The 23133-nt window shown below is 38.5% G+C and overlaps 1 protein-coding gene across 31 annotated transcripts in view; it reads right to left on the reverse strand.

Moving 5' to 3' along the window:
- Positions 1 to 23133, reverse strand: part of RBFOX2 (RNA binding fox-1 homolog 2) — a 287058-nt gene that overhangs the window by 110970 nt on the left and 152955 nt on the right. Inside the window, exon 1 of one of the 31 annotated variants that reach the window (XM_074271563.1) lies at positions 11955 to 12320. The exons of the other annotated variants lie outside the window; for them this stretch is intronic. Coding sequence (XP_074127664.1) covers positions 11955 to 11999 — 45 coding nt within the window. The 5' untranslated portion in view covers positions 12000 to 12320. Of the gene's footprint in view, positions 1 to 11954; positions 12321 to 23133 lie in introns of those variants that run through there. 31 annotated transcript variants of the gene reach the window in all.

Here is a 23133-nt window from a genome sequence, read left to right on the forward strand (position 1 = left end):
TTCTCTCTCTTTCATTCTCCAAAGTCAATCTGAAGACAGATCAACAATTCTACCTTTATACTATTTTATGGATATACTCACTTCTCTTCCGTCATACCGCCACCACTCAAACGTGGATTATTGCAATAACCAGTTGCTTCGTCTCTCTTCTTCGAGTTCCTCTCCACTATAGTCTTTTCTCCATTCAGCATCCATTTTCCTATAACACAAGTCTACCATATTGGCCCATTTAATAATCTCTCCTAGCTCTCTATTACCTCCAAGTTCAAATATAAAATCGTTTGCTTTTAAAACCTTCAATGATCTTAATCCCTTCTTTCTTTTCCCAGTTTCTCCTGCCATCCACATACTTCTATGACCCAGCAATTGTTGTCCTTGTTGTTCCTCCCAGAAGACACTATCTCCCTCCGTGATGTTTAGTGTTCAGAGCAGTGCTCAGCAAAGTAGGCTCTATGTAAATGCTTATTCCTTTCCCTTCCTCTCACTATTTCCTCTCACTTTTCACTAGTTGTGCCCCATGCCTGGAGCTTATTTCTATCCTCTGGTTTCCTTGAAAGTTCCAGCTAAAACTCTACTAACTTATAAGAAGCTTTTCCCTTCTTTTTTGTTAATAATTTCTCATTTATACTGTCTACATCTTGTACATATGTACATAATTGTTGGCATGTTGCCTACCCAATAAGAATGGAAGGTGCGACTCTGCCTAGTGGGACATCCTGTGAGCCTAGCTCCTTAGGGAAGCAAAGGCCAATGGGCTTTTGTGGGCCTCAGTGGACTGATAAGGTGCCCCTCCCTGAGTAGGCCAGCACCAGCATGGGTGAGCTCCCAGGAGTAGGCCAAATGCCCCCGGCAACTGGGAGTACAGCTGGGCCAATGTGTGACTGGTGCACTTCCTGTCTGGTGAAAAGAGGGAGACTCAAAACTGAGCTCTCAGGGGGCCTTTCTTTGTATCTACAGAGATTAGCAAAGTATTAGAAATGTTTGTTGGTTTTGTCCCATCTCCTTATCTACTGCTTCTAAAGGAAATGCTGCTGGAGAAAACCTCAATATCTCAATGTTTGGGGAAAGAGCTCGCTTGTTTACCTGAAATTTGGAGTTAACTAAGGATTCACAAAATTCTAATCAATCAATCAATGAACTACTTCTTTTGTACCAGTACTTTTTTGTCCGCTAACTGTTAGGGATATAAGACAAAAGTGACAACAGTCCTTGCCACTAAGAGAGTCTCAGGGCTTTGACAGGCTTGGGAATAGTGCAGTGTTATGGTATTACTTTTCATCGAATAGAATACTGGAGATACATAATGTATAGGGACTTGAGTTGACCATGCCTGTAAGTCACCTTTAAAAAATAAATCCATGACACTGACAATTTGATCATTTATTGTTCATTTCCTCCATAAGCCAAAAAAAAAAAAAAAAACAAAAAAAACAAAAAGTGGTTATTTGAGAGATTCCAAAGAGGTGGATTTCATTTAATCAAGCTTTTTTGTGTTCAATTCCTAAGCAGAGCAGATGAATGAGCAGATTCAATTGCAAGTTGCCAAATATTAAAAAAAAACAAAAACAAAATCTTGTTCTAATTCATTGTTATAATACATGAAGTTCTTTACATCCTGGATATCTGCTGAACAAAACCTATAATCTGACATTTCCAATGGGCTTTGCACACATAGCATCGTAGTTATTGAGTTAGAAGGGACTTCAGACAGCATCTAATTCAGACTCCTTCCATTATGCAGCTGAAAAATCTGAGAATTAGGAAGTTTAAGTGATTTACCCAAGTTTATACAGGGGAACTTTGAACTGGAATTCATCTATGATTCTAGAGCCAGTAGATTTAAGATCACACAGCTAGTAAGTGTCTGAGGCTGGATTCGAACTTAGCTTTTGCTGACTGGCTCAAGGGACTGTGATGGTAAAAGAACAAGCAATTATTATGCTTCCACTATATGTAAAGCACTGTGCAAATATCCCATCTGATCCTCACAGCAACCTTGTGAAGTGGGCCCTACCATCCCCATTTTAGAGCTGAGGTAACTAAGGCAGATAGAGGTCACGGGATTTCTTCAAGGTCACCCAGTTGGCAAGTTGTTATTAGCCGAACTTGGACTCAGATTTCACATATACAAACACACACACAATAATAATTGTTAATTAACACTTTTATGGCATCTACCATATGCCAGATATTGTGCTACATACTCCATAATCACTGTCATTTGATTCTCATAACAACCCAAAGAGGAAGGTGTTATCATTCTCTCCATTTCACAGAAGAGGAGGCAAATAGCATTCAAGTGACTTGCCCAGGGTCTCACAGCCAATAAATGAGGCTGGATTTAAAGTCATTGTTTTCTGACTCCAGGCCCAGTGCTCTATATACTGTTCTACCTACTTGCCTCCATGTGGGTATACCTGTATAGAAATACTTAAGAATATGATTTTGCTTAAAAGAATCTTTTAGAAATAATAAGATTCCATATTAAAATTACTGAACTTAATTGGGATTTTATTTTCTCTGAAGCTCTGTGTGTGTGTGTATTTATATAATTTTTTTCCCATGAAAACTTTTAGTGTAATTTCCAGCTACATTATTCCCACATAAAATAATCCATCAACTGGATTCCGGTTGTTTGTAAACCCATAACTGGTTTGGCCAATTAAATTATAGAATGATTTGTCTGCTTTTTTCAAATAAGTTAACTAATACAGTCCTGTGATTGAACTAGTTACATGTGTATGTAGATACAGCAGAAGAGAAATAAATAATCCGGTATGTGGATATACTATCAAGAGACTGTTGTATTTGTATGTATTTTTAAAAATATTTTCCAAGGACATTTTAATCTGGATCTGGTACACTAAAGTACTTCAAAAGGATAGGTAAGCATATGGATGAAGGGAAACTAGTGAATGTAATCAATCCACTGCATTAAGCCTTCCAACAAATAAATGTCCACCCCAAAACTGAAGCACCAAGAAACTGGGAGATCGAGAGTCTTAGTTAAGGAATTGATTCAGAAAAAGAAAATAAAAGATAACACTAAGCAGGTACTTATGGCAGTCACTACTGCCATATAAACAATAAACGATGTGCTTCCTAAGATGGCAGGACTAGAACTGGCATTATTTACCATTTTTATAAGTAATTTAACATTTTTGCAAGTGGAGGAGGGAACACACAGTGAAATCTCCAATTCTGCAGATGGCATGAAAACTCTTCTGGGTGAAAGAAAATCAAGCAGATGGGATAAAATGAAGGAAGATCTTTCAAAGCTGGGAGAGTGGGCAGGAAAGAGGCAGACACGTTTCCATGTGCACAAATGCAAAGTAATGCACTTACTGGAAAAGAATCTAAAATACAGGATGAACTGTCACCCAAGAGCCTATCATAGGATTCAGAACTGGAAATGACCTCAGACATCATCTAGTTCAACTAGCTCATTTTACCGATAAGGAAAGTGATAGTCATGGAAGGCCTAAGGTCATAAATGAACCAACCAAATAGCATTTATAAAGTACCTGCTACGGTGCTGGGGATACAAAGACAAACGTGAATGAAGAGCATTTCTTCAAGGAGTTCATATTCTAAAAAGGAAGGCAAGATATAAACATAGAAATGAATACAAAATGAATACAACCTAATTTTTTAAGGGGGAAAAGGAGATGCTACCAGGGAGGGCATCTGGAAAAACCTTGTGGAGGTAGCATCCGATATGAACGCTGAAGGAATTGAGTGAAGCCAAGAGGCAGAGGTGGGAAAGAAGTGTATCCCTCTCGTGGGGGACAGACTATGCAAAAGCACAAAGGTTGGAGATGTAGTAGAACGTGTGCAGAATAGGAAGACAACCAGATTGGCTGGACCGTAGAGTGCATGCCAGAGGATAATGTAGAATAATGAGAAAAGGGAAAGCTAGGGCTAGAATGCTAAACAAGTCACAGGCCCAAGGCTCCAACAATCAATTCTATGCAGATGACTCTCAAATCTATCTATATATCTGCCACCTATTTCTTCTAGCCACTGATTTCCTATTTGCCTGCTGGACATCTCCACCTAAATGTTCCACTGGCATTTTAACTCAATGTGTCCAAAGCTGAACTATTATTTCTTCCAAAGACCTGCTCCTCTTCCCAATTACCCTATCTCAGTTGACATGACCATCCTTCAAGTCACCCAGAATGAAAAATGCAGAGTCGTTTTAAATTGTTTCCTTTCCCTCAACCCCTTCCCCATTACATCCGTTGCTATTATATCAGTTCTACCTCAATATTTCTCCAAATTCACACCCTTCTCTTCACTTATATTGTCACTATTCTCAGACACACATCCTTGCTCCCCTAATATGACAACAGCTTCAATCAAATTTTAGTACTAGTTATTCCCTGAAAATATCGTCATCCCATCTTCACTGCCTCACCATCATGATGCTTCAGGGCAGCTCGGAGGTAGCACAAAGGATGGAGTGCTGGAACTGGAGTCAAGAAGACCAGGGTTCAAATCTGGCCTCAAACATTTACTAGTTCAGTGATCCTAAGCAAGTCATTTAACCTGTCTGCCTCAATCTCCTTATCTGTAAAAAATAAAAATGTGGCTAATAAGAGCATTCACCTCCCAAGGTTATTGTGAGGATAAAATGGGATAACATTTGTAATATGCTTCGCACATTCCCCAACACACGATAAGTGCTATAAAATGTTTAGTCCTATTCACCTTCATTATCATTAATATTCATACTGTTCTTATCTTTTACGATGACACTTAGACAGAAATATTGGTCAGCCTATCTTTCTTTTATATTTAATGTTCTGTAGACTTTTGCACAGATGAGTAAAAGTATTAGGATGCATCCTCATCTCCTGTGGCTCTCTGAAAGCATCCTTGGGACAACTTCAGTTGCAGACAGATTGACAGCACTGATATGTATCTCATATGACTTTCTCCATATGACTTTCAGTTCTTCTGATTGATAGATCTCTGAATTTTGAAGCCTCTTGCTTCCTGTGAGCATCTGGAATAGTGACATCTATAAAAAATACTGTTCTTAAGTTTTTATGGATCAATATTACGTCCCAGTAACTGTAGGCAGCAGTTGGGATAGTGGTTTCATTCCAGCAAAGTTCTGAGGTTCATACTTAAAGTTTAGGGACCTGCTCCACTCGAATCCATGAAAGACAGGGAACTAACTTCTGGTCAACAGATGACTTGCTGCTTTTAGTTATGTTACCCTGTTTCTACCGTTTCTGTACAGAATTTACATTGCTCCATACTCCCAAGCTCTGTACAGATAATTATGTTTGTATAATTTCAGGGACCTGGTTCTGAATTTTCCTCACAGACCCCTCCATTTCTAAACCAAGTCTGTCGGCGGCCAGCACTACACTTCTTTGTTGACGTATCGCTGGCTGAGTTCATGTGGTTGCCATCCATAGAAGGCCTTTAGATTCCATTTTTGGATCCAAGTCATTTCACAGGCTCCTTTATTTATTTATTTATATTTAATTTTTTTTCACAGGCTCCTTTCAGAAGTAAGGCACTATAGGTTTTACCTGACCATCTAATGGTGTGCACCTTCGATCACTTTTCTGCTGGTAATGAAATGGTATCTGCATATTTCAAAGATATTTCTGTAAGATTTTTACTTGTTTGTCATGTGCTATAAAAACAGCTATTAATCTTCTTTCTCTTTTTAGCATGGACATACTCACCTTTCTACAGCTGCCTTATAATGTACCGGGCCCTTTGTTTTAATCTAGAAGTTTTGTTGTTTTCCAAATCTGTTAAGGTCAATTTCACAATTTTCAAAGTATAAATTACAAATTATTCCTAATCGGTTTTTAATTACTGAAATCCATTAAGTTTTTTAAAGTATTCAATCATAGCCTTTCATCCTGATATCATTGAGACTTCCAGATAAGGTCTTGCTTTCATCCATTGGTCTGATAATACCTCCAGATTCAAGCTCTATATGGAGCTTGCTGTCACTAGAGAAAGATTCCACATAAATCTGACAGAACAGGGAGCCATCTCTATAGCTTAATACAGTTCATAGATAGCAAGCAGTTAAGAAGCTGTTATGGTTCAACTCCAATATGGCAGCTGCATTGAGATGCTCATGAATGTAAGTCTAGAGAGAACGGTAATAGGCACAATTTTTCCTCCTGGAAAATGCCATGTTTTATGTTCACTGCTCTAGACAGCTTTGTTGGAAGAATGTTTACAATAAAGAACAATCTTTCAGGTGGACACCAAATATTCTAGAATTCTCACCATGACTGAGTCTATCTTCCATATTTACATTTTTCAAATAAGCCATGAGCGAGGAACTGAGTCAGAAGCTTTGTGCAGACCAACAAAGGAAGTATATATTGAGTAGCCCTTCCAGAGAGCTTATTTAATTATTATCAAGTGGATGAGTTGACCTTTATCACCCCTGGGTCTTTTGTGTCTACCTCTGGCTCCTCAACTAAAAATACCATTTTCTTGTCAGTATTTATCAATTTTTCCCATGACGTAAATTGTGAATATTTTGTTTAAAGGACATAAACATGTAACTGGCCTATACCTGGAGGGCTCTCCGATGTCTTTCTTTAAGAAAAATAGATTTATGTTAAATTGGAGAGGAAACTGGCAACATGCTTTGTTTTGCTACTAATTTATATGCCATTGTGAAGTCTTTGAGTCAATAATTAGGGATCTTATCTGGCCTATGGCTTTCCATTTTTGCAAAAAGGCTAGAGTTTCAGTTAAATCTCTTGGCAAGAGTTCTGCGCTGCTTGGGGTATTAAAGCTATACAAGCTTTCTGTTTTTCATTTGCTACAACTTGCATTTTTGTTGTGTTTGCCTTTTTGCAACCATATGGGCAACCCAAAATAACAACAATTATCATCATCATGATGTCTGCCTGCTCAAATCTTTATCTTGTCCAAGGATCAGCTGAGGTGGCACCTCCTCTGGAAATCTTGCTGTTATACCCTAAATTGAAGAGAGAGCATCTTCTTCTACAGTATCTTCAGAGTAGTTTGGATCTCTTTTTTGCACATCCAACCTTACATATCCTGTCTCTTCATATACAGACAAGTTTTTCCTATTAAATTATAATCAAGTGCAAGAACTATATCGTGTATATGTCCTTGACAACTAGCACAATACACACAGTAGGTATTTAATAAAGGTTTGCTGAAGAGAATTAAATTAATAGTTATTTCTGTAACTCTTAGATCCCCTAATAAGCTAAACTAAGCTTCTCAAGGACAGAATGTCTGTCATTCATCTAAGTTCCATAATCCTCTGTCTTCAATGAATACTCAATAATGTTGATTAAATTTAACTGAATAGAGCATGAATTCAAAAATATCCTTATTCATTTTCTAGGACTCTGCTTCTTACCAAATACAGAACACCAATATTTAATGGGATGGAGAAGGAAGTCAGTCTCAGGTTTAAGACAGCTGTAACACATTCCTGCTGAATGACACCTAAGGATGAAGCATTTCTATGTCAAAGCAGCTGTGCATCATGCCATTTTTAGCTGGGCCTGCCTCAGCTTCTCTCCCAGCCACCAACTAGCAAGAACTTCCATTGTCATATCTGAGTCTTGGAATAGAGTTCCCAGCTTCCTCATATGGAGAACTTTCTCAGACATGCAAATAGGTACCAACATGAAAGAAATGGCATTTCCTGTATAATAAAAACTAGCCAGTATAAAGGCTCTTCAAAACACTTGGCCTTCCCCTAAACTCTAACCCAGGGTAATGATAGGTTGTACAACACAGGGATTAAATATCCTCCCAGAAGCATATCTAATATAATATCACTTTGCCATACAGGGCCCCAACTTCACATTAACATATAGGAAGCCAAATTATTAGCAACACCTATCATTTTCATAGCTTCTCATCCTTAAATTAGAACTCTACTACTCAGAACACCTTCTAGAAAAACAATATAAGAGTAGAATAAGATAACAGCTTTAATCCCTTTCTGATAAACAGAGCTCCAGAAAGGAATCCTTCAGTATCTAGTTCTTGCTGAAGGGAGAGGAGTTCAATTCCTGCTTCAATATTCTTCCCTTCCATTCAAAAAAGTGAACTGAAGAAAAAAAGTTTTAAATTGAATTTAAAGCCAGAAGCCAACAGTCCGCCCCATCTGAGCTTCTTACCCTGGGATCCATGAATTTTAGAAATATATACTTCGATAACTATTTCAAAGTAACTGTTCTCTGCAATCCTATATATTTTATTTAAAACATCCTGAGAAGGGGTCCAGAGGTTTCATCAGACTGATTGGCCTCTATTCCTCCCAACATTAAAATTTGATTGTAATATTTAATCTTTGAGAACTATCAAGACTGATTAAAGTGGGAGGAATCTGATCTTACTTCTCTATAAGAGGAAAGAAAAGGTTTCTTTTCTTTAATGAGGAACAGATTTATAATAATTTAAATAAATAATCAACAGCAAATACTAAACAACCCATGGTTTACCTGTATGGCTCCTAGCATGCCACACCTCCACGTTCAACAGAAAAGGAAATTAAAAGAATAAATCTATCTCCAATGCAGCCAAGCCAGCCTCCCACACAGTCACCAAGGACCAGCTTTTCTTCCAGGGACTGCAGGATGCAGAACCAGGCTGACTGTCCCCCCCCCCCCAAGGGTACAACTGGTTTTAAGCAAGGTGTCATCCTCCCCTCACATATAATTGTCCAGAGGCTCAATACTTTCAATTGGCCTCCTAAATGCCTTAGACTGTGCCCTTCCCTGTTTCCTTTCCTCCTCTTACCAGGTTCCATTATTTAGCTATCCCAATCTCCCCCAATCAAAATGCATACTTTCTTTTTTCTTTTCTTTTTTTCCCTTTTTTCTGAGGCTTGGGTTAAGTGACTTGCCCAGGGTCACACAGCTAGGAAGTGTTAAGTATCTGAGACTGGATTTGAACTAGGGTCCTACTGAATTCAGGGCTGGTGCTCTATCCACTGCGTCACCTAGCTGCCCCCATACTTTCTAAATCAAATCCCATTCCTGTAGGGCTCTGCTAGCTAAAAAGGTAAAGTAATACAAGACAGATGAATTTAATCAACATTTATTAAGTGCCTACCCTATACCTAGTACTGTTTAAGCTCAAGGGGAATAAATGGCTGGAGTAAATCACTAAGCGCTCACCACCACCCTCTTAGGGTACTAGGTCGTTATAGATACAGAAGCGAAGGATTGTTTTCATTTTCCTCAAATCATAGTCGGCACCTGGAAGGCTATTCTGCTCACATCTGACACTGAAGCACACTAAGAGAAGAAAACGCCGACAAGGTGATGTCACTCGGGAAAACTGGATCTGAATCCAGTTTTGCTCCTTCTGACACATGGAGGACTTAGCAAATGCCTCTGCTGGGCTCTGATTAGCTCCTTCAGAAAAAAAAAAAAAGCTTTTCTGGTCTCCTGACTCTCCATCTAAGAGCCAGTCACTCACTGCCCTAGCAAGTAGGCCCCATGTCTGGTACGCAGAGAGCCCTCAATGGACTCCATCCTGGTCCTCTCTGAGGCTTACAGGACCGGGGTCAGGTAAATGCACTGGAAAACTGTAAAGGATCCAGGACTAGGAACCACAGAGCCCCAAAAGGGCAAGTTCACCTTCTCCTGAGGACAGACAGTGAACGGAGTATGGAGTGAGGAAGAGAAGCCAACTTCTCTGCCTGCATTAGTTGGCACTTCAAAATTGGCAAAGGCATTTTTCATCCATCTTGAGCCCTTAGGAGGAAGGTCCTACTGTTGTCCCTGTCTGGCGACATGACCAGCGAGCCTGGCTCTGCTTTCACTGTGTGGGGAGCTCAGCTGAACTGTCTCCCCTTGGTTTTCTCAGCTCTTATCAAATGAAAGAGCCTGACCAGACTGGTAATATTCTCTCACCTCAAAACGCCGGCATCTGTAAGTATCTCACACAGTGAACTCCCTCAAAAGAGGGGCTGTCCTTGAAATTTCTTTATATTTTCCCTGTTTAAAGGCACAGGGCCTGGCAACCAATAGGTGCTTGATAAATGCTAGATGACAAATATGACTAAAAAGGAAGTAATAACAATAATAAGAACTAGTATTTAGAAAGCATTTTAGGGCTGGTAAAGTGTCTGCCATATATCATAGTGCTCGGTTCACAATAACCCTGGGAGAGAGATGTCCTGATTGTTCCCTTGCTAATAACCCTATAGTACTTACCTTCCAAGGCTGTTAAGGCTCAAATGAGATAACATATGAACGTCTTATCTAAACACGGCCTAGTATTCCTTCTAATGTGTTTTTCAGTCCTCTGCTCCAGGATGTCCACTTCCCAAATACAATGAAGATAATAGCAGCTTCAGGCTCACAAACCCTTTTCCCTTCAATCATCAGCTGCTCAGACACCTTAACTGAACAGTCCTTGTCCTTTGTGCTCAGGACCTTTTCCCAGATTTGTTCAGATCCCTCAATGTTGAGCAGAGTCCAAGGACCCTGGAACAGAGACCTCTCCATGGCGTTGGACTTGCCCAGGCCAGCTCTAGTGCTGTGTAGGGTCACACATTTAATACATAGGGCCAACAATTCCCTGATTTTCTCAAAGATTCCATTTCCTCTTCTCTAAAATGTGGATAATGAGATTAACATGATCTACCTTAAAAGAGTCAAAGAAAGTACTTCAAGTAGCTTGGACTTTAGTACACCTTAAAGGGCAATGTGACTATGACTACATGAGGTATTGGGAATGGGAGTTATCAAAGATAAAGAGAATTCCCAGACAACCCCAAATCTCTTTTATCTAGCAAAATAAACTTCATTTCAATTTATTCATGCTAACTGAAAAGCACACTTATAAAGCACAAAATACAAAATTATTTTTTTCGAATGCACCAAAGGAAAAACACCCAGACATATTACAATCAATTTTCCACGTTTTATCCCATGCATGACTGGCCCTACTCTTGGGTGACCTAGCATCTTGATTGAGAGAAAGGCAGGCCCAGGCTTACTTAGGATATTCCACAAATTAATCCATTCACAGATACTGAGAAAGGTCTGGTCTATGTGGCATTCCCTTCTCCCTTCCCCATTAACACTCTAGAAAAACTAACTGATGAAAGCTTCATTTCCATCTGTCCCATCTGTCCTCAAAAGGCGGTGCCATGAGGGAAGCAGCCATCTGAGAGACAAGGGAAGCAGGAGAAGCCATAAAGGAGGCCATCTTACTCTTCAAGTGTTATGCTTTGTTATTTTGAGCACAATAAGAATTTCAGAAAATACATGATCCAATCTCCTCACTTCATGAGATAACGAGTCTTGTCTCTGCTCAGAAATCAGCAGCCTGGACATGGCTGAAGCTCAAACCTAGGACTCTCAGGCTAAGGGCTCTTTCCACCACCTTACAGCAGCCCCTCTTATTTAAATGCAAACAAGGATCCTATAACCACTAGTTTGAGATCATGAGCTAACCAGGTCTCAATTTAGATTGCTATAGATTAATAATTCAGTTTCCTTTCATCCAATTGCAAACCAGTATAAAATTCTCTGGTAGATATGGAGATAGTGCCCTCTACTGAATGCTACTTTTATGAGCATGTCTTTATCCACCCAATACCATGCCTGCCTAAAGTAATAAACCTCATTTTCTAGAATGTAGTGGTCTGAGTTTTTTTGTTTTGTTTTGTTTAATATACTCTCATTACTGTTACATCCCTTTTAAAAAATGCAGGAATCTCTGTTAAGTCTCAGAATTTCAAGAGTTAAATGCCAAGTGCTCTACAGGGGGCTCCTGGGTGATAAAACTCAGACTCTGCCGAATCAGATAGCAAAAATAAATCTCAAGATCTATGACCTGATCTATAGCAAGCCAAGAGTGAGCTTGGAAGGATTTCACACCTCCATAAAGCCTGCATGTAGGCCTAAAAAGACACGAAAAGGCTATTCACTTCTAACTCTTACTTTGCTTACCTGGACAACTGGATATTGATAATCCATACAATACACACCATACATAGCAAAAAAATTTCTTCTGATAAAAGACCAACCGGAAAGAATCAAAAGCTTCACGTTTTCGTCTTGCTCTGTACGTCCTGTAAAGAGGAACTGGATCACACCAAAAATTGATGGTTCAGATGCCCAGTCTACTCCAGCAGAGAGGCTAACTCTATGGAAGAGCCTGGTGGTGGGTGGTTTTAGGCCAGGCTACTCTTCACAGTGGAATCCAGCACCGTCCAGAAGAAAGTTGTTCAGAAAAATCAAACAAGTCCTGCCGACTTACAATTTATAGAATGAAAATGACAGCTTTTTAATGGACAAATGCCTGCAAGCTGAAAAAGCTGAGCCTGAAGGCCCCGGGATGGCACGCAGGTTCTTGGCAGAAGCGGCCTGAAATAGCAAGAGGCAAACGGCATCCAGGACCGAGGATGGCCTCTAAGTTCTGGGCCTTAGGTGCGTCAGAGGGAGTGCTCCCAATCCCGGACAAGGAGGGAAATAGGTCTATTTCTCTATTCCTCCTTGGGAATTCATAGCCCCTGTCCTTCTCAATGTCCAAGGCAGAGACAGGTGTGGGGATTAACAGGGCAAAGCCCTTTTGCCATGCAAAGGAAAGGGAGGAAAGAGAAGTCGCATTGACACATGCAGTAAAGGGATCTCTCTCATGACATTGTATGTGCTTGGATCATTTAACACCTCTCTTGCTCTGCTTTAACCCAGGCAAGGACAGCTGGCGGGATCAGCACAACAGGGGGAGGAAGGCGGCCCCAACTCAGAGGCAACATGAAGCCCCTGGGAGGCCTCCAGATATGCAGGGTGCCCTCTGACAGCTGTTCTAGTCAAACTTAGTAGGATTAACTCTGGCTGCCTGCAAAAAGAGGGGGTGGAGAAATCTTTTCATAAAGGGCAGTTGCTATTCCCCTTTTAGGGGCTGCTGTATTCACCCTACCACCATATACAAACACACTTGTGCACACATTCCTATAATAGACATTAGAGTTATAACAAACACAGACAGGTGTGGAGTTGCTCTGACTGAGAGTAGCAGGTTCAAGAGTTGGTTTTTAGTGTCCTGGAGACCATATCTGTAACTGGAGAAGCACCGAGCAATTCTTAAAAGATAGGACAAGGAATGAGCAAAAAGAGAGAATGAATGCTTCGTAACAATATACCAGGCCAAACTATTAAGCCGAAGAGATCGTCTACTTGGAGCAAGAATTCAAATTACCCTCAGGAACTCTGCCCTCTCCTACTTTTAGAGGTCTAACAGTAATGTTACACCATGTGCTATCCTCTGAATAAGATTAAAGTGTGAAGATCAAATGGAGACAGCAAGGGGCCAGGGTCCTGATCCTCACTTACCTCCTTCCTGCTGAGAGGCCCCTTGAAGGGGTTAGGGGAGGCCTTCAGAGGTTTCTTATTTTAGAGCTGCTCTGTTTAGAGGTTGTTTCTTAAAGTTCCAATAGGGTTTGCCTTTAAAGCGGTCATTTTATCCAATCTCTTGGGTAGAACATTTAAGTTTAATCAGTTGTAATATACAGGGGCCTTCCAAAAGAAAGTCTCGGAAGAAGAGAAGATGCTGGTTTGCTCCTAGGAAGCATAGCAATAAAGAGATCTGGAGTCACAGAGTCCTCAACTTAATCCCCATCTTCATCCTTCATCATTGTTTGACCTTGGGCACATCACTACTCCAATAGCTGACGTTTCTATAGCATTTATTATGTGTCAGGCACTATGCTAAGCACTTTACACTTATTATCCCACGTTATTGTCACAATTGTCTTGGGAGGTAGGTGCTATTATGATTAACAGTTGAGGAAACCGAGGCAGAGATTAAATGACTAGCTCAGCTTCAAACAACTAGGAGGCTGGGTTTGAACTTTGGTCTTCTTGACCCAGACCCAGGGCTCTGCAGGAGGTGCCCTACCTGCCTCTAACCTTTCTGAGCGCCAATCCTCCCATGGAAAATAAGGATAATTATCCTAATCCAGTCTCCCTTGCAGGGCTGTCCTAAAGATTAATTTTAAAAAGTCCCAAACTGTAAACCCTTCCAGCACAGCTCCTGGCTAAGGATCTAAATATGCTCAGTTTAGAAAGGTTCATTGCCAGCATGGCTGCAGGCAGAACCAACTACTACCTGTACACCTAAAGCCATCCCTTCTTCCAAAGTTCCCCATTTCCATTAAAGGCAACAAAATCCTCTCTGTTGTTCAGATTTGCTGGTGCCATCCTCAACTTCTCACTCTCCCTCACCACAATCATTTGTCTCCTCTTGTTGCTTTTACCTCTATAAGCTATCTCTACTCACAAAGCCACATCATTTCTTTCCAGAAATATCTCCTAATTGGTATTCCAGACTCGGCTTTTTGGTCTTTTTTCTTCTCCTTCCCTCCCATATCTATCCTCTGAACAACTGCCAAAGGGATATTTTCTAAATCCCAGATAGGATGATGTCATACCCCGCCCCATCCCCTTCTCAATAAACTTCAGTGGCTCCCTATTACCCCTGAGATCAATGATAAATCTGGCACTTAGAGCTCATCACATTCCTCTCCCCTCTCCAGTTTTCTCAACATTATGCTCCTCCATGCCATGCCCTCAACCCCACAGTGCTACCTTCTGGCTGTCATACACAATGTCCCCTGAATTCCTTCAAAACTCAGCTCAGGAGATACCTTCTACATAGAGCCTTTCTTGATACCCTCAGCTGCCATGTCATCCCTCCCAAAATGACCATGTATTTATTTACTTAGCACATGCTATATTTGTATTTTTATGTTGCTCCACCTTCAGAAATAAGCTCCCTGAGTTTCACTTCTGATTTGGTATGCTTACTACTTAACACAGAGAAGCGTTATTATTTCCCCCATTTGACATTTAGGGGAGCTTCTCGAAAACGAGGACCGTCTTTTGCCCTCCTCTGTACTCCCAGCTCCCAGCATACTGCCTGGAACAGAGTGACTGCTTAAATACTACTTACTATTAATAGTAGATTGCTTATACAGGAAGAATTTGAAACAGTGAACAGACTTTAAACCCAATAAGCATTTATTAAGCACTGACTATGTGCCAGACACTGGCAAATAAGAAAAAACAAAATAGCATTTAGAAGTTTACATGAGGCATGGGGGAAGCTATACACTTGAGAAGATTAGAATGAAGGCAGATTCCTGGTGAACCTTGGGAATAACAAAAGGCCTTGTGAGAGAGGAGGCACTGCAGCTAAGTTTTGAAGAGAATCAGTCAAAAGGCAGAAATCAGGAAGGCAAGTCTTGCAGGCACAGGGACTAGGCTATGTAAAATGCACAGGTGTGAAAGATGAAATAAGTACAGGGAACCACAGGAGCCTAGTTCTTCAGGAACAAAGAGTGATATGTAACCACCCTGCTGCAAAGCCTGACTGAAGCCAGATTTTGGAAAGGATTTAAGTGCCCAAAAAAGCAGTGCTTATACTTGATCTTAGAGGCTAAACAGGAAGCCATCAACGTTTCCTGAACTGGAGATAGACATAGTCAGGAGCATATCTGAAGCAATGCAAATAAAAATTATTTATCTTGGGAACATTTATGTTTATGACAAATGCCAGGTAAGTTAAGTACTATAAAAATATAAGGTGATGGCACTATTGTTAATATTGTGAATGATGGGTAGAAGAAATAATTTTAATTTTTTAACCAGGGAAATCATTCACAATAGAGATCTTGATCCTATTTTCCCCCAATACTGCTGGAACCAAGAGACTTGGCTCAGCTCCTCACAGGAATCATCACATTTTAGAGCTAGAAAATACCATATGGGAGTGAATCCAATCCCCTCATTTTATAGATTAGATGGAAAAGAAATACTTTATCCATGCTTTAAAAGTGAATAACAGTCAATAAGCTGTTTTAAACATTTGACCTACCAGCACTACTACTTGGTTTAGACTTCTAACTGATAAGACAGGGGGGGAAAAAAAAAGCACATAATATAAACAAAAATATTTATAAATAAAAATAAAGGGAGAAGGAAAGAAGGGAGGGAGGGAGTAGTGGGGAAAAAAGGCAAAGAGGGGAGGGAGAGGAAGAATAGAGGGAGAAAAGGGGAGGGAAAGCAAAAAAGTAGGGTCTCCTCCGAGACCCCAAAACAATGAAGCATTTTTTAAAAATACACAGAAGAAGGCAGAGAAAGCCAAGATGGCAGAGGGAAAGGAAGTGATGTGGTAAGCTCCTGTCCACAAATTAACTTCTCTAAACATTTGGCATGACCTCCAATCATGTGAGCTTCTCAACAGGCAGATGCCACAAACTTTACTTGTATCCTTTGGGAAGTAATTTTGCACTTTGGAAAAGCATTTGGCAATGTCTCTGATTATATTTTTCTTGAAAAAAAATTTTTGTTTCACAAAGATTCATTTTTTTCTCATTCTCCCTAACCCTGACCTACCAGTACCCCCACCATTGTGGTAGCAAGAAAAATAAAACTCCTGTTACAAAACATATATAGTCAAGCAAAACAAATTCTGATATTACTTTTGTCCAAGAAAAAGAAAAAACCTCATTTTGTACCCTGAGTCCTTCACCTCTTTCTCAGGAGATAGACAACATGTTTCATCTTGATTCCTTTGTAATCATGTTGATCAGAAGTCCTAAGTCTTTTCAAGTTGTTTGTCATTACAGAATTGTTATTGTACACATTGTTCTGCTTCCTTCACTGTTTCATTATATTTTCATGGAGAAGATGGGAAAAATCAACTAGATGACGGCACAATTTAGTGAATTCAAAGCTGGTTAAATAACTCTAAAAAGTTCATGGAAGGCAGAGTCAAGATGGTGGGGTAAGAGTCAGCATTTTTGCCCAGACCACCTATCATATCTCCTCCATGATAACCAAGAAAAATAAGCCAAACCAAATTTTGAACAGGAAAACCAAGAAAAGTCACCATGAGTTCATTTTTCATAGCTTAGGAAGAGATAGGGATATCTCTGGACACTGGAACAGGGGACATAGGAGCAATCTAGCACCCAAGGACAGGAAAAGGGCTGAGACCAAACACCAGAGCAGGAATACTAGGTTTGAAAGAAATCCCAAGAATGTACTTTCTGAAAGCAGAAATGAATGTCAGCAGACATCTTTATTGCTCACTACTCAGTAGGGTCATCATTCTGAGATGAAGAGGAGCAAATTTTAAAGCAAAGAACAATTTCCAGAGATGTTGTTGTGTGGCTAAGAGCCCAAGGATGGGAGGTAAGAGATGGGAGGAATAATACAGGATTCAGTGCTAAACTTTAGCCTACCACATAAGCCTGCAGGGGAATCATCAAGGCAAAACAAAACAAAGGGAAGCAAATAGCTGAGTCCCTTGGAATCTGCAGAATTTCCCAGTAAGCTAACAGTGACTTGAGTCCCACAACCTTCAACTAAAATTTAACAGACTCAAACCTGGGTCAGGGACTTGCTGAGCTCCTACCAGGAGGCAATCATACCACTATAAAAGCAGTAAAAACTTGCTGAGAAAATAGCCATAAGACATAAGGGTCAGATATTTCCCCTTCTCTCACCACCCCCAGAAGTGATTAGAGCTCAAAACTAATATGAAGTTCAAAGTCAAGAAATAGGCTGAAAGAAAGCGCAAATAAAACAAAAGATGATTATAATGAGCTACTATGGAGACAGTGAAGTCCAACACACATAGAATATCATGATTTGAAAATGTCTTCAAGCAAAAACTTCAAAGAAAAATGCAAATTAGTCACAGGCCCAACACAACAAAAGAGAATTTAAAAAACAAGCCAAAACAAAAAACAAATCAGAGTAATAGAGGGGATTGGTGAAAGGAATGAAATCCATGCAAGACAGTTATTAAAAGGTAATTAACCACCTGGTGGAAGTAATAGAAAACCCTAATGAAGAAAAATTTGACCTGAGTCACTTAATCCCAATTGCCTCATGCATGTGCCAACACACACACACACACACACACACACACACACACACACACACACACACACACACATTGATCTGAGAGAAAACAAAATAATCATGAGGCATTAAATAATGAAAAGAAGTCTAGGGGCAACTAGGTGGTGCAGTAGATAGAGCACCAGCCTGAAGTCAGGACCTAAGTTCAAATCTGACCTCGGACCACTTGACACTTCCTAGCTGTGTGACCTTGGTCAAGTCACTTATAACCCTGATTGCTTCAGCAAATAAGTAAATGAAAATAGAAGACAATCTGAAATATCAAAGGGCCTGAGAAATAGAGAAATTGAGTGATTGGATTATGTAAAAACATGAACAACCACAAAAAGAATTTAGACATATTTCAAGAAATCACAAAACCACTCTATTATCTCTGCCAAGAAAATCTCAAATTGGGTCACAAAAAAATTGGACTTAGCTGAAACAATGTACAACCACAAAGAAATAATCAAATCACCAATATCAAAAATGAAAAAGTTGAACTCACAACCAATGAAGGGGAAATAAAAGCAATTGTTAGATTTTTTTGGTCTATCTACATGTCAAAAAAATTCCTGATGATCTGCTTGAGTATTTATAAAAATACCAATTGCTCTGATTAACAGGAGAGAAAACATAATACTTAAATAACACTTCCATAGGGAAAAAAAAAATTTAATAAGTTACATGAGCTCCCTAAAAAACTGGTAAAACTAGATAGATTTACAGCAAATTCTACCAAACACTTAATTCCAAAACTGTATAAACTGATTGGGGAAAAAAAAAAAGTTCTACCAAATTCCTCCTACACCACAAATATGGTCACATCTCTAGGGATGAGCCAAAATAGAAGGGGGGAAAAAAAAAACTATAGGCTAATTTCCCTAATGAATACTTTCACAAAAAATAATTTTAAATAAAAAACCAGAAATATATCTCAAAGTTCAGACACTTATGACCAGATTGGATCTATACCAGAAATGTGGGGTTGGTTCAATATTATATTAGGAAAACAATAACAATAATTGAACACACTGATGATAAAAACAAATACATTATTATTTCAACAAAAGCAGAAAAAGCTTTTGGGCAAAATACAACACTCATTCTATTTTTAAAACAATTAGAGAGCACAAGAATAAATGGAACTTTTCTGAAAATGATAAGTAGAATATATCTACCCAGAGTAAGCATTATCCACAATAGAGATAAGTTAAAAGCCTTTTCAATTAGAGGTAAAGCAAAGTCCATTATCAACATTATTATCCAACACTTTACTAGAAATGCAGTAAGAAGGAAAAAAAAAAAAAAAGAAATTAGAGAAATAAAAAAAGTAAATGAAAAAACAAAACTATTACTTTTTGCGGATGGTGTGATAGGTTACTTAGAAAACTCTAGAAAGACAACTAAAAAAACTAGTGGAAACTATTAAAAACTTCAGCAGAGTTGTACAATATTAAATAAAACAACACACCACTACCATTTTGTATATTACCAACAAATCAGGAGGAAGATAGAAAAAGAAATTACATTTAAAATAACTAGACAGTATAAAATTCCTGGGAGTTGACCTGCCAAAATATAATAAGGAACTTTATGAACACAATTATAAAACACTTTACATAAATACAGATAGATCTTAAAAAAAACTGGAGAAATACCAATTACTCATGGGTAGGCAGAGCCAATATAATAAAAATGACAATATTACTTTAACTAATTTGCTTATTTAATACTATGTCAATCACACCACTAAAGAATTACTTATATAGTTAGAAAAAATTGTTAACAATTTCATCTAGAAAAACAAAAGGTCAAGAATATCAAAGTAATCAATGGAAAAAAATAGGAAGGAGGCCTAGCAGTACCAGATCTCAAACGATACTGCTAAGCTATAATCAGGCCCCTCACAAAAAAAAATGGTACTGGATAAGAGAAGTAGAGTAGTTGAACAGAAGAACAGATAAGGCATACAATACATAGAAGGAAACGAACACAGTAAAACCAATGTTCGATAAATCCAAAGATTCTAGGACAAAAACTTGCTACTTGACAAAAACACTGGAAAGTATTCTGAAACTGGTCCCAAATCAACATCTTTCAATGTATAATAAGAAAAACTCAAAATGGATGTGTGATTTAGATGTAAATGGAAAGACAAAAATCAAGACAAGTGGCAATGGCCTGGGATGCGGTGGATGACTCTGGCATCTCTCACATCTGACCAAGTTCTTAAGTGCTCCACAGAGCCTGCTTTGACTATCTTCTTGGGCACAGGAACAAAAATGTTTTCACATGCTCATTCTACCAGGGTAAGTTTTCACATGTTCTCACCAACATATTTGAGGGAACCTTCAATTTGGCCCTCACACCAAAGGTGCCAGTCCTCCCCAAACATCCCATATGCCCCAGTACAATGGATACTATTATGAGGTAAAAAATGAAAAACAGTCTGGTTTCAGAAAAATCTGGGAAAGTTTGTATGAACCAATGCAAAGTGAAAAGAACCAAGAAAGCAACATACATAATAACAGTAATATTGTAAAGATGGTGCTCTGGAAGACTTAATAACTGATCAACATAATGACTCTCCACATTTCCAAAGAAATCATAATGAAACACTCTATCCACTTCCAGAGATAACTGGTGTTTTAGAGTACAGATTGAAGAATATATTTTTCTTTTTCTTTTTTCTGAACATGACTAATGTGGAAATTTCTTTTGCTTATTTATAATGCATATATTTATAATAGATTTTTCTTTTATTCCCTTCTTGGGGGGGAAAGGAGATAGAGAGGGAATCTGGAACTGCAAAGTTAAGAATACAAAATTTAGGTATACAAGTATAAAAAAAAACTTCATAAGCTTTTTATGTCACACATAAAATAATTTCACATTCTACTGTGGAAAAAAAATTCTACTCAGTTGTTTTCCGTTGTGTCTGACTTTCTGTGACCCTATATGGGACTGTCAAGGCAAAAACGTAGAGCTTTTTGCCATTTTATTCAGTTCATTTTATGGAAGAAATTTAAGCAAACAGGGTGAAGTGCTCAGGGTGACACAGCTAGTAAATGCCTGAGACTGTATTTAAATTTACAAAGATGAATCTTCCTGACTCCTGGTGTGGCATTCTATCTACTAAGTCACCTAGTTTTCCAGGAAAAAAAAAAAAAAAAAAGGCTATGATTAGCAAATTAGGAGAGCAAGGGATAATTTACCTATCAGATCTTTGGAAAAAGAAGGAATTTATGACCAAAGAAGAACTAGAGAACATTCTAAAAGGCAAAACGGACAACTTTCATTACATTAAATTAAAAATTCTTTACACAAACAAAACCAATAGAAACAAGATTAAAAGGGAAGTATAAAGCAAAATCTTTAGTCAGTGTTTCTGATAAAGGTCTCATTTCTAAAATATATAAAGAACAATTAAATTTATAAGAATAGAAGTCATTTCCTAGTTAATAATCAAAGATAGGAACAGAATTTTCAGATGATTAAATTAAAGCCATCTATATTCTAAAGAAATGCAAATTAAAACAACTCTGAGGTACCACTCAGATTGGCTAAGATGACAAGAAAAGATAATGATAAATGATAGAGGGAATATGGAAAAACTGGGACACTGATACATTGTTGGTGGAGTTGTGAAATGAGACTCGACCATTATGGAGAGCATTTTGAAACTGTTCAAAGGGCTATCAAACCGTGCATACACTTTGACCCAGGAGTGACACTATGGGGTCTATATCCAAGGAAATCATAAAGAAGTAAAAAGGACCCACATGCAAAACTGTTTGTAGCAACCCTTTTTGTGGTAGCAAAGAGCTGGAAAACGAGTAGATGCCCATCAATTGGGGAATGGCTGAACAAGCTGTGGTATATGAAAGTAATAGAATATTATTGTTTTATAAAAGATGATGAATAAGATAATTTTAGAAAGGCCTGGAAAGATTTCCATAAACTGATGCTGAGCAAAATAAACAGAAACAGGTATACACTACACAGTAATAACAGGAATGTACAATGGTCAACTTTTAAACACCTGGTTCTTCTCAGTGGTTCAAAGATCCAAGATGCAATCCCAATAGTCTTTGGACAGAAAGTGACAGCTGCATTCAGAAAAAGAATTAAGAAGATTGAATGTAAATCAACGCATGCTGTGTTCACTTCTTTTTTCTGGTTTCTTTTTTCTCTCCCATGGTTTTCCCCTTTTGTTCTGATTTTTCTCTCCCAACATGATTCATAAAGCATGCAGATTAAAAATAAATAAATGAATAAAACAAAATAGAAATAAAAATGTTGGCTATTTTTAAAATTCCATTTTGCTTCATGAGACTAAGCACTGTCAATATGGAGAATCAGTATAGTGACCCAAAGATCTTGGCCTTGTAGTATTCAATGGATTTACCAGTAACTTGGAGAAAGGCAAATTTATAGATGACTCAAAGCTGTAAAAGATAACCTAGTGGGTGACAAAAACAGGATTCCAAAAGATTGAGAACAGGATAGAACAATGGGTTGATTTTAATAAGAAGCAAATTATTAGAGAGAAATTTAAATAAAGAATTTTTCTTTAGTTTAAGGAACTGTACAAATACAGGATGAGAAAATCAAAAAACAGGCAACTGTTTGTATAAGAAACAATCCAGTTAGCTTTATTAAACTACAACCTCAATATGAATAAACTACAAAGTTTTTTTCCATAGCTTAAGAAGATAATGAAATTTTAGAATGCATCTCTAGAAACAGCCTCAAAGTTTGGGAAGTACTCTTCTCAACTTCAGTCAGACTATAGCTAGAGTTTTCCATTCATTTTAGGAGAAATTCTGATAAACTGAAACATATCCAGAGGAAGACAGCCATATGATACAAATATGATCAGAAAATCTATGGCAAATTTCACTTGTAAAAGATTGAATAACTGAATAACTAATGAGCAGTCATGTGAGAAAAGAACCATACTTATTTTGCTTGGCCCCAAAGGAGAGAACATAGTAGTGATGGAAAGAAAGCTGCAGAAATATAGATTTCAACTTAATATAAGAAAAATCTTGGAGATGCCCAGAAGTGAAATGGATTGCCTCAGGAGGTGGTGGGCTCTCCATCACAGGAAATCTTAAAATAGACATTAGATCAGGATCTTTAGGTTAGACCAGACCACCCTGTGATTCCTAAGCATGGCCTACTCCACTTTATCTAGTCAAACTGAACA

The sequence above is a fragment of the Sminthopsis crassicaudata genome, chromosome 5 (genome assembly GCF_048593235.1).
Source record: "Sminthopsis crassicaudata isolate SCR6 chromosome 5, ASM4859323v1, whole genome shotgun sequence".
NCBI lineage: Eukaryota > Metazoa > Chordata > Mammalia > Dasyuromorphia > Dasyuridae > Sminthopsis > Sminthopsis crassicaudata.